At 42.4% G+C, this 14,758-nt stretch overlaps 1 protein-coding gene across 1 annotated transcript in view; it reads right to left on the bottom strand.

Moving 5' to 3' along the window:
- Positions 1 to 14,758, bottom strand: part of SV2C (synaptic vesicle glycoprotein 2C) — a 251,350-nt gene that overhangs the window by 21,008 nt on the left and 215,584 nt on the right. The window contains exons 9-12 of the mRNA XM_082376648.1: positions 12,938 to 13,096; positions 9,986 to 10,119; positions 8,276 to 8,479; positions 7,646 to 7,805 (exon numbers count right to left, since the gene is read on the bottom strand). Of these exons, the coding sequence (XP_082232774.1) occupies positions 7,646 to 7,805; positions 8,276 to 8,479; positions 9,986 to 10,119; positions 12,938 to 13,096 (657 nt within the window). The remainder of the gene's footprint in view (positions 1 to 7,645; positions 7,806 to 8,275; positions 8,480 to 9,985; positions 10,120 to 12,937; positions 13,097 to 14,758) is intronic.

Below are 14,758 nucleotides of genomic sequence, written 5' to 3'. Positions count from 1 at the left end.
TAACACCCCAACCAGAGCCTGCTCTCTCTACCCAAAGGACCAGGATAGAGGCAGCCTAGCAAGACAGAAAACGTTTAGACAACAACCTCGCTTCTCCAACCAAATACCAGAAAAAAGTGTAACCCAACTGCCAGTCACACCAGCAAAGGCCGAGTGGAGAACCTAGACTTCCATCTTCGTGAACCTGTAATGAGGGGCCTCAACATCACCATTGGGGTGGTGTCAGGGAAGGCTAAGTAGGAAGCTGGGATTTTCATCCCTGCTGGCCAGTAATGAGTTTGTCCCTGCTTCCCCTCCATGGTATTGGTAATCTTGAGGGGAGCCTGGACTCCCACCGCTGTGCAGCAGGAATGAGGACACCCTTTCTTGGCTGTCAATGGAGGCTGAGTGGTAACCTGGACATCTATCTCCACCTGGCAATAATGGGGCAGTGCACCCCTTCTCCTCCCAGAGAGATGTCTGAGAATGCCAACCAAAACCAAAGGCTTAACTAAGATCAGAAGTCTCAGAACATAATATGAAAATGACTGCTTTCAATTGAATATCACTTATCATCCAAATAACCAGGAAGAGCTCAAACAGAATGAGAAAAAACAATTGAGATGCCAACATTGACATGACAGAGATGTTAACATTATCTGATAAAGCTTTTAAAGCTGTCATTATAATAATGCTTCAATGAGCAATTATGAACACACTTTAAACTCTTGAACACACTTGAAATACAGAACACATCATGAAAAAATAGAAAAAATAGAAAGCCTCAGCAAAGAAATAAAATACATAAAGAAGAACCAAACTGAAATTTTAGAACTGAAAAATACAATAACCAAAATAAAAAACTTAGTGATTGGGCTCAACAGCAGAATGAAGGAGAGAGTGAAAAGAATCAGTAAATTGAAGACAGAACAATAGACACCATCCAATCTGAAAAACAGAGAGAACACAGACTAAAAAAAAAAAGTTCACAGAGCGTCAGGGACCTGTGGGACTCTAACAAAAGATCTAATACTTATATCACTGGAGTCCAAGCAGGAGAAGAGAAAGTATTCAAATAAATAATGGTTGAAATTTGAAATAATGCCTCACGAATTTGGCAAGAGATACAAACCTACAGATTCAAGAAGCTGAATGAATCCCAAATGTGATAAACCGAAGAAATCCACACCAAGACAAAGAAAAAAGTCTTGAAAGCAGCCAGAAGCAACACTTCACCTATAGGGAAAAACAGATTGCTAGACTCCCCCCTCTAAAAATGTTGCACTTGTTTTTAGAATTCCCACAACAGTCTCTGAGCAGTAATTTCACCCTCACCCACTCCAGTTAACACTGAGTTTTTAATCAGTCTTTAAAATCTTGGCTTTTCTGCATAATAAAAGAAAGTTACATATCACCATTGCAATTCTAAAAACAGGTGCAACATTTTTAGAGGGGGGGAATCTAGCAATCTAACTGTTTTTCCCTATAGGTGAAGTGTTGCCTCTGGCTGCTTTCAAGATTTTTTTCTTTGTCTTGGTGTGGATTTCTTTGGCTTCTCATGTTTGGGATTCATTCAACTTCTTGAATTTGAGGGGCTCCGAGATCGTTTCTAGATGGGGGCTGGTCTCCAGAAAAACTAACCATGTGATTAGAGGGTTGGAACTTTCAGCCTATCCCACCCTCCCCTCAGGGAGGGGAGAGAGGCTGGAGATTGAGTTCAATCAGCAGCAGCCAATGATTTAATCAATCATGTCTACATAATGAAACCTCCATAAATCTGGAGAGCTTCCAGATTGGTGAACACATCCACATGCCAGCAGGGTGGTGTACCCCCCAGCTCCAGGATGACATAGGCTCTTGTACTTGGGAGTCTTCTGGACCTCACCCTATGTGCAGGCATACCTCATTTTATTGCACTTCATTTTATTATACTTGGAAGATATTGTGTTTTTTACAAATTGGCCATTTGTGGTGACCCTGGGTCTAGCACGTCTATCAGCATCATTTTCCCAACAGCATTTGCTCACTCCTTGTCTCTTTGTCACATTTTGGTAATTCTCACAATATTTCAAATGTTTCCATTACTATTATATCTGTTGTGGTGATCTGTAAATGCAACCAAGCAGGACCCTGTGGGGCTTCTGGGATGGAAGCCTTTCCTTGTTTGTAGGGAATAGACTCCAGCCTCCATGAGGCCTCCCTAAATCCCAAAGGGCAGATTCAAACAGTTGCTAGTCAGGCAAGGGAGGGGATGCTGAGACTAGGGAGGAGCAGCCAAGAAACAATAGTGCAGGGACTTCCCTGGTGGCGCAGTGGTTAAGAATCCACCTGCCAATGCAAGGGACATGGCTTCGAGCCCTGGTCTGGGAAGATCCCACATGCCGTGGAGCAACTAAGCCCGTGCGCCACAACTACTGAGCCCATGTGCCACAACTGCTGAAGACTGCACGCCTAGAGCCCATGCTCTGCAACAAGAGAAGCCACCACAATGAGAAGCCTGCGCACCTCAACGAAGAGTAGCCCCCGCTCGCCGCAGCTAGAGAAAGCCCGCGCACAGCAATGAAGACCCAATGTAGCCAATAATAAGTAAATTAATTAAAATAAAATAAAAAAAGAAACAATAGTGCAGCCTTGGGATAGGATCCTGGTTCCACCTCAAGGGATACCTATAACAATATCTTTGAGCTCTTCTGCAGAACTAAAACCCCCAACAAATGGAAGACGTGAACTATTTGATGAAGCATTCTTCATTCCAGAGAGGAGGCCACAGTTTGATAACCTTGAGAACCCCAGAATCTCATCAGGGGGCCATCTTAGGCCAGATTAAAGGAATGCAGGCCTTTTGCACACCCTGAGCACACCCTGATCTTTATCGGCAACCCCACCCTTGAACCATTGCTATGAAACTCACCAGATCCTCCCAGGTTGGGACACACAGTTTTGAGGGCACGAGCCCACTGTGTCCCCCTTTGCCTGGCAAAGCAATAAAGCTATTCTTTGCTACTTCACCCAAAACTCTGTCTCTGAGATTCAACTTGGCACTGGTGCACAGAGGCCGAGTTTCGGCATCGTAACCAGAAAGAGCAAGCGATTAGAGGTTGGCACTGGGAATGGGGGGAACAGGGCTGGAGATTAAGCTCTATAAAAACTTTCGAACAACAAGATTTGATGAACTTCCAGGTTGGTGAATGCACGGAAGTACCAAGCGGGTGGCATACCTGGATGGGGTACAAAGCTCTGTGCTCCTTCCCCGATACCTTGCCCTATGTATGTATGCATCTCTTCTGTCTGGCTGTTCCTGAGTTGTAAGCTCTTATAATAAACCGGTAAACACAAGGAAATGTTTCCCTGAGTTCTGTGAGCCATTCTGGCAAGTGATCAAACCCAAGGAGGGGGTAGAGAGAACTCCAACGTATAGTTGGTTGGTCAGATGTATAGGTGATAACCTGACTTGTGTTTGGTGTCTGAAGGGGGGCACTCTTGTGGGAACTGAGTCCTTAACCTGTGGGATCTGATGCTGTCTCCAGGTAGATCGTGTCAGAACTAAGTGAAATTTTAGAACATCCAGTTGGTGTCTACTGGGAATTAGAGAATTGCTTGGTATGGGAAAAAAAACCCTCCCTATTTGGTGGCCAAAAGTCAAGAATTGAGTGTGGAGGGAAAGAAACCCGAGCTTTTCCTTACAAAAAATGTTAGCAGTGGCTGTTCTGCTTCATTTTTCAGGCACAGAAAAGTGCTGCTCAATAAGTACATACAATTTTAATTTCAAATTTTCCTGCCTCTTTATGAAACGATTTAGGGTAGCTTATAAAAGACAAAATTAATAAAATAGGAATGCAAGAGTGCAAACCAGGATGAGGAGGAGCAAAGCAATACCTGGACCATGGAGGTGTAACACCGACATAGGCGCTCTGCCTCTTGACCTCACAGCAGGGAAGCAAATGTGAGGAATTACTAATTTTTATCATATGAAGTGAAGAGACAGAGCAGCTCCCCAGAGCAGGTCCTGGAACTCGCTGCAGATCAGGTGGTGGGCTCTACCAGAGGGGAAGGGTGCGCTATGATGGGAAACGTCCTGTCCTCACTCATGCTTTCACAGTAAATGCAAGCCAAGAGTATACCATTAAAGGTCAAGTCCATACTGCGGTTGACAAATGTGGCTTTCAAGTGTTATAACTTTCACAGCATTTAGATTATATGGTAAGTTATGTCCCGCAAATATAATCATTTTCACTGGGATTTTGATAGGAGTTGGCTGTTGAATAGCTCAAGAGGCTACTTTTTAGTTTGGAGCCTGGAATCAGAGTGTCCTAGTAAGCGATCATTAAGGACAGATTCTAGAAACTGGGCAAGGAGTTGGCAGTGCTAAAGTTCTAGTATGAAAAAATCACACCCTATAACCAAAATTCTTGTCAGGATGTATTCTATTCTGCTTCCACGGGGAGAAGAGGCCATAGGGGTACCTACACACAAAAACAGTTGGGGTTTTCCTCTAACAGCTGAGCCAGAGATCAGGGGAGCCCTCCTATGTGACCCAGAGGAAAGCAGCAGAGATGAAACAGAAGGCTTTAGCCTGAAACAGAGTAGGTGGTGGTAGCTAATTCACCATGGCCCTAGTGATGCAGCTCTGGCAGGTAAGTTGTTTTCTCCCCATCGCTTAAGGAAGTGACTTCCTGTACGTTATCTGGGAACATCAGCTTGAGTGCTGGAGAACATCTGCTAGCAACAGCGTGGCTGAAGTGAGGATGCACCTTGCCAATTTCTGAGTCCTGGCCCAGCTGCCATGCTCTGAAACGCATCCCCATGTTTGGCTGTTCCAGCAGCAGCAAACTGAATGCAAGAGGAATACTACGGCAGGCTGGTGCCTGGGACGTGTGGGACTCCTCTGAAGCTGACTCCGTCACAGCCATGCCGAACCTCCCTGAGACTGCTTGCTGGTGGCCTGGGGCACTTCCACCCAGCCGGCCTTCCTTCCTTGCTCCCCCATGGGGCTCAGACTTGCACTACAGCCAGATTATACCTCCCTCCGCATTTTCTCTCATAACCCACATTTCCTCTAACAAAAATCTGTGCACGCTTAATCCCATCTTGTCCTCTGCTTCTCAGAGGATCTGAGCTAATACACAGGGCAACTTCTGTTTTTATCTTGCTTGATGTTTAACCTTTCCGACAACAGAAACACAGCAGGTCCATGGTTCTCATGGACAGACCCGCCTGATTTGTGGCGTTTTGTTTTTAAGCCAGGTTTTTGCCACAGGAGAATACTCATTCTTCCATTCCTGTGGCAGAGGGATAAGCAGCTGATTCATCGCAAATAGTATCAAGCGTTTACAATGTAAAATAAAAAGGTTACAGGCTATGACATAGCCTTGCTTGAACACTGAGGGGCTTTTTTAAACGTCTAGTTTAGTCCACACCTGGGCCCAGTTTGCAGGATGAGAAGGCAAGCAAGCTGCAGAGTCTTAGTCTTGTTTTGGCAGCACCCTAGTGCCGTGACACCCATGCCAGGCGCTTGCCCACAGAAGAGAACTAATGTTTGTGGAAAGAAGGGACGAGATGCCAGCTATGGGCTGTATGGTTCCTTTCAGAGCGTAAGTCATCAACAGGAGGTTACTAATTAGAATATCTGATAAGCAGACATCCATAAGAGTTCCAGATACTCAGCGGGGAGATGGATACAGGAGTACCTATAGGGTTCCTGTAAGCTCAGTAATAGATGTTCATGAAGAAGAAATATAAGTTAGAGAGTCTGGGTATGCAGAGAATGTACCCATTGGGGCCAATAAGCAAAAGGAGGACTCAGGATCAGTTGAAAATTGATATCCCAAATGTCTCTGCATTGTCCTAGAAAAAACCCTTCTCCATCTCAAAGTCCAGAGAATGCTGACTCCATCCTCTAGCAAAGAGGGCCTCCGTGGTGACGGAGTGTACACGAAATGAAAGAAGGCAAAGGCCATTTGCCTTCACTCATGTCAAACGGCAAAACAGGGCTTCTATTCTTTTCATGAGTCACCTGCTGAAGCTCCACCTCAAAGCCCTACCTTCTAGCCCTTTTTATGATATGAGGTGCAAAGTCTCTGTGTCTCCATTTTGGGGACAGATGCATAATTTTCTTCCAATAGCTATCTTTTTTTGGTTACTGGAAATGTGTTGGGCTTTCCTTCAACAGACCAGGAAGGTCAAGAGATATGTTCCAGAGACCTCTTTGTGGTGCCTTAATGCAGAGCTCATGTAGATACTTGCAAATGTAAGGTAAGGACCCTCTCAGGACTGATAAGGGGCCCGGAGAGGCTCCTTTTTTTTTTTTTTAAGCGTTATTATTATTATTATTTAAAACATGTATTGTTTTGCATACATTATTTTATTTTATTTTAAATTTATTTATTTTATTTATTTATTTTTGGCTGTGCTGGGTTTTTGTTGCTGCGCTCGGGCTTTCTCTAGTTGTGGCAAGCAGGGGCTACTCTTTGTTGCATTGCACGGGCTTCTCATTGCGGTGGCTTCTCTTGTTGCGGAGCACGGGCTCTAGGCGTGTGGGCTTCAGTAGTTGTGGCACACAGGCTCAGTAGTTGTGGCACGTGGGCTCTAGAGCGCAGGCTCAATAGCTGTGGTGCACGGGCTTAGCTGCTCCACGGCATGTGGGATCTTCCCAGACCAGGGCTCGAACTCATGTCCCCTGCATTGGCAGGCTGATTCTTAACCACTGCGCCACCAGGGAAGCCCCCGGAGAGGCTCTTACAGCCTATCCCTCCCTGCTTCATTACTGCTTCCTCATACTGTTAGCCAGCAAGCTAAGTCATGGACACAATTAAATTCCTTCACTGGTTTCATTGTCCTAGTAACTCCGGCTAGCAACTATATTCCCCTACATTTTCTTTTTAAAAGAGATGAGTAGATGTATAAAATAAATAAGCTACAAGGACATATTGTATAACACATGGAATATAGCCAATATCTTATGATAACCATAAGTGGAATATAACCTTTAAAAATTGTAAATCACTATGTTATACATTTGAAACATATATAATATTGTACTTCAACTATACCTCAAAAAAATCAGGTAAAAAAAGAACTTCAATGCCTTACCTTGTCTAACAAATTAAATATAAATATCCATATGTATACTGAAAAGCCTTCACAGTTCCTAGGCAAACCTGATTTTCCCATACCACATTATAGTTAAACATAATTATAATATTTAGTATATATATGTAATACTAATATTGACTATATATTTAACTACATAATACATGTATACATTGCTATAAAAATATCTAGCTGTAAATATAGTCTAGCTATAAAAATTGGGAACAATTTCCCTTGTAATTATTTAGCATTTAACTTATGATTGTCCCTCCTCAATCATCATGTATCCCCAGGAATGTTTTCAAATTGAGAGACTGATCTACAAACTGTTTTCAAAGTAATAACATTTTTATGATACTAAGTGTAATAGTCAATGAGGAAGAAATAACGTTTTGCCTCATTAAAAAATAAAGAATAAATGAAAGATATGAGTAGAGCCTACAACTTCATAAGCCAGAATTTTTTTTTTTGGATTTTCGCTTTTTGCGGGAAATGACAATTTGGCTTGTTTTCTCTGACTTTTCAGTGGTCCTGTGGGGCTCAGAGAACCTCTTGCTGGAGGCCCATTTCAACATACCTCCGATCTGTAGGGTACAGTTCCACAGTGACCACATCAAGAGAGTTCCAGGCCGAGATGGTCAACCCATTGTACAGACACAGCATGCCTATCATCATGGATTCGCTGGTGCCAAACCAAAGGAAGAAACAGCTGATCCCTGAAAGCACCATAGAGCCACCTGCCAACGAAGCAGACAAGGCTGGGATGTTTCCTGTCATCTTAGTAGAGCAAGGACCCTCGGGTCTTTGAGATCTCACAGCAAAACTGAATCCCAAGGGGAAGCCACAGCCTGGGTTCATAAAGCTCAGGTACAAGTGTGTTTACTTGTATATAAGGTTTGCCTCTCTAACTACCTTCTGAACACAGCAAGCATGAACTACACATCATCAATCACTCAGCTATGTACGTAGAAAAATAGACATTAGTCACACATAATTAGTTTTTCAGTCTGTTAACTCACAGAAGCTGTTCAAATGAGATGTAATTAGACATATTTTACTAAAATTTAGTCCTAATGAAAGGTCTTAAGGGATTTCTCCTCATCTCTGTGGGATGCAAATCCTAGGGGGTCGGGGAGTACAGCAGGAGACAGGATCCCTCTAGATTGCAACGGCAGCTCTTGTATTTTACATGAAACCAAGCACATACCTAGCATCGTTAAGCGCCCGATTCTGTCCATTAGGAGAGCAGACACGATGTTCCCTGGCAACACTGCCAGTGTCCCCAGGAAGTTGACAAAATAAATCCAGTAGGCACCATAGTCATCTTCAAAGGTAATGCGGCATCCTGTCTTGTTGTGCAAAAATGTGCAGTTTTGAAATTCGCAGTTAATGAATTTATATGGCTCAAAATCTGTGGACACAAAGAACGACAACTCATACTGGTGCATGAGAGTTACGCACCGAAAGCCTGCCGAAAATTCAGAAAAGAATCATGGTATTGTAAGCTCCTTGAGGGCTTCAGGGCCTGGCCAAAGCACAGGATCTAGTCTAGGACCCCACATTACGAAGTAGCTGAAGGAAGGAATACTTCTGTTGAATAAAGGAATAAACTAAAGAGTCCAGTTTTCCTCTGATTTCTTATTTTCTTATGTTTGGTCATTGCTAATTACATGACTGCTTACTCCTTTATGATGTTACTTTGTCCTAATTATCATGTTACATAAGGACTATCACTAGAGTACTAAAGCTTCCATTACAAAAAGAATTTGTTTCAAAATGCGGATGAATCGGCCTTACTACTGCCATTTTATAGGGCTCTGAGGCAGTGAGAAGGAACAGGACTTTCCTTGGGTCCTTGAGGCTGAATTTATAAGAGAAGCCTCAAGTGGAGGAACCCACCGAGGAACCTGAGTCAGCCTCATTGGAAGGTCACCAGCATTCGCTGCTGATTTTTTTTTTTTCTTGAACTTGGATCTAGCCGAAAGGGGTTACAGATGATGCTGGGCTCTGCTAAAAGGCAGTGAGAATCAAAACGGCTGTCGTCCTCGCTGAACAAGATGTGCCTAAAAAGCTGGTCTTCTGAGGCTGAATGGGTTGGAAGACACTGAGAGCACTGTTTAAACAAACCCCGAGGCCTCTGACTCCACTCTCACTTGGAGCTACGCAAAGCTGGCTCCTGTCTGACCACCAAGAAGGCAGGACTGGCAATGGGATGGAGCTGACCCTCCTGCCAGTGTCGGGCTGTTAGTCTGGACTCATGGGACAGACGGACCAATGTGTGTCAGTGGCAAGGCCTGGGCTTTGCAATCAGATGAGCCTGGGCTCCGATGGCAGCTGTTCCTAGTTCTACAACTGTGGCCAAATTACTGCGTCGTTCTAAGCCTCAGCTATTGTGAAAATTAAACAAGATAATGAGTGTCTGATAACCTGAGGTAGGAACCAGCACATAGTAGGTGTTCAATCAATGTTTGTTGCCCTTCCTCTTTTTCCCTGGGGAGTTTTCCAGGCTCCATTAAATGGACTGGACTAAAAGACTGTATCTGACTGAGCATGTTTCGTCCATCTCTGTAGATTTGTAGTTCAGGCATGCTCACTTAAGCTAACACCAGATTTTGAAATCAGGATTATCAAAACAAACAAACCACGGGTTAATTCTTTGCTTTAAAAATTATTCACCAAAGGATTTTGTATTTCCAACTCTGAACTCAGCAAGCTCCATCCGCATTAAATGTGACAAAGACAGTCAATACAAGCTCAACTTTGATCCGACCTGATGGAGGCAGTCCGTTCATTTGTACTTCAACCTTCACTTCCCCCTTAAGCCTATGCCCACGCCTATCACCAAATGAGTATCACGATTCTGCCAAGAACTAGGGCCTGTGAAGAGGCCCCAGGCAGGGTTAAGTGGCACACCTACCTGTGTTGTTAAAAACAGTATTAATAAACATGCAGTTCTTGAAGTAGGTGTTGACTGAAGTCACATCCTCAAAGGTGCAGGACTTAAAAACCGAATCTTTGAAAGTTATGGATCTGAGCCTGATCCCTTCGAATCTGCCCAACACACAAAAAGATTCATATTGATGATTGTGTCTATCAGAGTTGAAAGCTAAGTCAAACAGATTTAGAGATGTGAGGTCCCACTATGGACTCTCTTACTTATAAAGGACATTGGCTTCTGGATTTTCTAAGCTCCTAGCTTTTCCCCTTTTTCCTCAGGTGGCCTGTCCTTTGGCTATCTCATTGCTCACCAATATTACTTTCTACCAGAAGAAGAGATGGCATTCAAAATAACTTCATTTAGCTTTTGGCAATGTTGGTAAAAGTTTTTGTAGGGTATATAGTTGAAGGTATTGAGTTTGGAGATTACCTGTGGCTATTGATTCTTTATTTTTCAATCCTATCCTCTTGTTCCTTCACACATGCCTTTATTTGAAAATTCTCTATTTGGGGTTAATAGCTCTGACTTGAGGATGTGCTTCCATGCTCACTTTTAATGAAAGTCTATTTCCCAAGCTAAAAACCCAAAGCTTCTTCATTCTAGTGTAGGCACTTCCAATTATCTTGAAGAGAGGATGGGAGAATCATTTATGTGAGGAATGATTGTCTTGGGGGTCAAGAAACTCATAGCTTACAGTCATTCCCAAGAATATTTTTTTTCTCATCGCTAAGAGGTACCAAGTAGAACGACCATAGCCCTGCTTATTTTTGGAAATGCGTAGAATGATGAAACTTGCTCAGATCCATTTTTGGGTGATGTAAAGGGGGAGGGCGAGATGATAATAGTCACAATGATCCTAACATCTTAGAAGAGTCTATGGCTCAGATATTCAGTGTTGATAAGGACTCTTGGGAGACATGGATACATATTCATCATTGTGTCTCGGTAATTTATTAAGAGACTACGAATGTATACTTAGCCAGTCACCGAGAGGAAAATGCTTATTCACCTGGGGAAGAAGTTATTACACCAAATACCACTCTTATGAGAGCAGAAAGGGACTGATCTTCCTAGGCAAGTGAGCTGACTTAAAAGCAATTCACTATCGAGTACCTTGAAAATCATCCTCACCCTAATGTCGGACTGCATTTGTCCGCTCAAAATGCACTAAGCACCTATGAGACCAACCTCCTCAAAAAACAATCTTATTTCAACCCTTACTCTAGGAGTCCAGAGTAAAACCATCTAAGCCATAAATCTGTCTACTAAAGGGGGTAAAGAATGGCACATTTTAAGAAAATCACTAATTTTCTGAAGTGAAACTGAATTTAGAAAGGGGAAACAATTTTTTTTTTAATGGATACTATATGCACAGAGTACACATGGTGCAAAATTCAAAATGTTGAAAAAGGAAAAGGTAAGTCTTTTGTCTCCCATCCTCAAGCCACCTAGTTCTTTTTCCCAGGGATAACCACTATTGTCAGTTTCTCGTATGCTCTTCCGGGAGCATTCTGTATACAGAGTGCTAGCGAACAGGACACTATTCTACACCTTGCTTTGTTCTCCTCAGAGTCTACTTCGGAGGTCATTCCTTATCAGTATATAAAGAATCGTCATTTTAGAATGCTGAATAGGAAAACTATTTAAAAAAAATGAGTTAGCTAGTGGTATTTCTAATTTCCCTGAAAGACAAAAAAAAAAAAACAATTTCTATCGCCTTCTAAAATAAATGTATATGTTTTAGAAGGACTTTAATACTATTAAAACTATTAATCATTACATTGCCAAAGTAAAAAATTTCTCCGTGATGACTGAATATCCAGCTTAGAACTTTTTATTAGAAATATGACTGTCAGAGGCACAAACATATTAGAAATTTCTAATGGAGTAACAATAACTTTTAAGTAATTAAGTTAATTTTCATGCTAGAATTATAAAGCACTTGACTCTAAGGTTTCTGTGGAGAAGCAAGTACAGATTCAAGTCACTATTTTCTGTGGGAGAGTGAAGGTCATCCTATATGGATTAGGCCTCTCACTGAATTGCTGATCCAAACAATTATCTCTGGGTTGGTAACTCTCCTTTTCATTACACAAATCATAAGCATCCCACAGAATTATTTTTCATCTTTCCAAACTAGTTTTTGCCCAGGGAAACTTTGATCATTTATTTTTTTAGAGTTTAATTTTGAAACTGGGAGAATTTCCTAAGAATGATGTAAACCAACAGGAACTCATACCAGCAATTATTTGCTCAGATAACAAATAATGGGTAGAAATAAGGACCCTGTCTACCCCTTTCCCTCTCTGAAAAAATAAACCACAACCACCTTTGGAGTCACTTCTCTCTCCTCATCAAGAGGCGTTTCAGACTCCATACTCAAAAATGTCCTTTGCTAACTTATTCCATATTTTCAAAGCTCTTAACTTTGGGGAATCATTCCTATTCTCTAATTGAAACTTTTCCTGATACAACTTAACCCCAATTCTTGATTCAGCATAGTGGAGAAGGAAGGAAATCTGAAAGGTGGTCCTCTTCTCCAGAGATAGAAAACAGACATGAGATTACAGGTCAGATTTCCTCTCTGAGTTAAATAATGCTATGACCTATCTTATTTTCTCATAATCTTCACTCTTCTCTTCCATAACTTATTTTGCTTGCTTTCCAAGGCCTCTCTGAATTTTCTTTTCACACCAGTCAATTCCATTTCTTTATAAATATGAAGCAGCTCAGTTTCAGAAGTAGTTATAACTGATAACTGATATACGTGTACCTTTTCTTTAAAGGCCATTTGGAAGTATTTAAATTCAGTCTGAAAATGACTACATGTACAAACTAAAAAAACTATTCATATTTTAGTGCCATGAAGGCTAATAAGAAATACATTTTTGAGACCAGGTAGGAAATGAAATGATTTAAAAGTTTCTGGACCTGCCATTGTCCCATTCCAGTCCAGTAACAATCTTATTTGCCGTCGTAAAGTTAGTAGTTAAATTTGAAAATTTTCCTGTCGGGTCATCTACATCTTTCAACACATTCGACTGCAGATGTTTAATGACATCAGGGAACCAAATGGATAATCCGTAGTACCTGCAAAGACAAAGAAATGTGAGTTTGTAAAGGTGCCGACACCCGAGCGGCCATAACCATCTCCCTGTCATTTTCAGAGAGGTAGTGGTTTCTGGAGAAGCACTGCTGATTTGGACCCGCCCCCTGTAGCATTATGAACCATCAAACAGTAATCTCACTGGCCTCTCCTCATCACAAGTCTGCAACAATCACGCTAGAGGGATGGCCTGGGTTTCCCTGGAGAACCCCAGGTCTGTAATTCCTGAACCCTTCCTTTGGGAAGAGACATGCATAAGAACCCCATCCTACACCAGCACATGGCATCCTGGCCCTGATGTTCTTCTCATCCCCCTAGGCTGCACTGAAGAACCCCATCTCCTAGTCTGGAGCTACAAACTCCTGGGGTCCCCATACTGTGAGGGCCCTTAAAGAATGACCTCTTTATTAATGGACAATCTTTCTTGGTTCCTACACTACTATGGTACTGCTAGCCTGGGGGCAGAGCCCACGCTCAAAGAAGTTCAAGGCTGGGAAAAAGGCCATTTAAGTTATTCATTGGAAAAGCCAGGTTACTGCCCACTTTCTGCCTCTTGCCTCTGGTGTGTTATCCTAACAGCTTACAGCTCAGTCATACTGCTGTGATCTTCATAACAGCAGCCGCTAACCACATATGGCTACTGAGCAGTTAAATGTGACCAGTCTGAATGAGATGTGCCATGCGTATGAAACACCAGATTTGAATACTTACGGGGAAAAAAATGTAAAATAAAGTTGTTAATCATTTCATATTGATTAAATGTCAGAATGATAATATTTTGGACAAAATGAGTGAAATAAAATGTTATTAAAATTTGTTTCACCTGTTTCCTTTTCTTTTTTTTTTCTTTAAGTGTGGCTGCCAGAACATTTAAAATGACACATGTGGCTGACATCATATTTTTACCGGACAATGCTGCTCTAAACCGGTGGTTCCCACCCAAAGCACAGTCCCTGGGCCAGCAGCATCAACATCACCAGGGAACTTGTTAGAAATGCAGACTCTCAGGCCTCATCCAGACCTGCTGAATCAGAAACTGTGGGATGGAGTCCTTCGTGTAACTCTTCTGATGCACACTCAAGTTTGAGAACCACTGCTCTAGCTTATCCCTAGTTACACTGAGCTACGCAGGGAAAGAAGTGGTTATGAGCATAACTTTTGCAGGTAGACATGCTAGGTTTGAATCCTGGCCTTGCCACTTACCAGCTGTGTGATCTTGGGCAAGTTATAAAAGCCTCAGTTATCCCCCCCATCTCTAATATCGGAATGATGATAGTACCCACCTTCCTGGGTAGTTGCTTGGATTAAATGGAATGCCAAGTACCTAGCACATAGTGAGTGCTCAAAAGACGAAGTTGTTTTTTTTTTTTAATAAATTTATTTATTTTATTTATTTATTTTTGGCTGCGTTGGGTCTTTGTTGCTGTGCGTGGGCTTTCTCTAGTTGAGTCGAGCAGGGGCTACTCTTTGTTGCGGTGCGCGGGCTTCTCATTGCGGTGGCTTCTTGTTGCGGAGCATGGGCTCTAGGCGCGCGGGCTCAGTAGTTGTGGCTTGTGGGCTCAGTAGTTGTGGCTCACGGGCTCTAGAGCACAGGCTCAGTAGTTGTGGTGCACGGGCTTAGTTGCTCCGCAGCATGTGGGATCTTC

Source organism: Balaenoptera borealis, assembly GCF_965194805.1.
Source record: "Balaenoptera borealis genome assembly, chromosome: 2".
NCBI lineage: Eukaryota > Metazoa > Chordata > Mammalia > Artiodactyla > Balaenopteridae > Balaenoptera > Balaenoptera borealis.
Note: the sequence above shows the minus strand (reverse complement) of the source record. Positions and strands in the feature narration are given on the sequence as shown.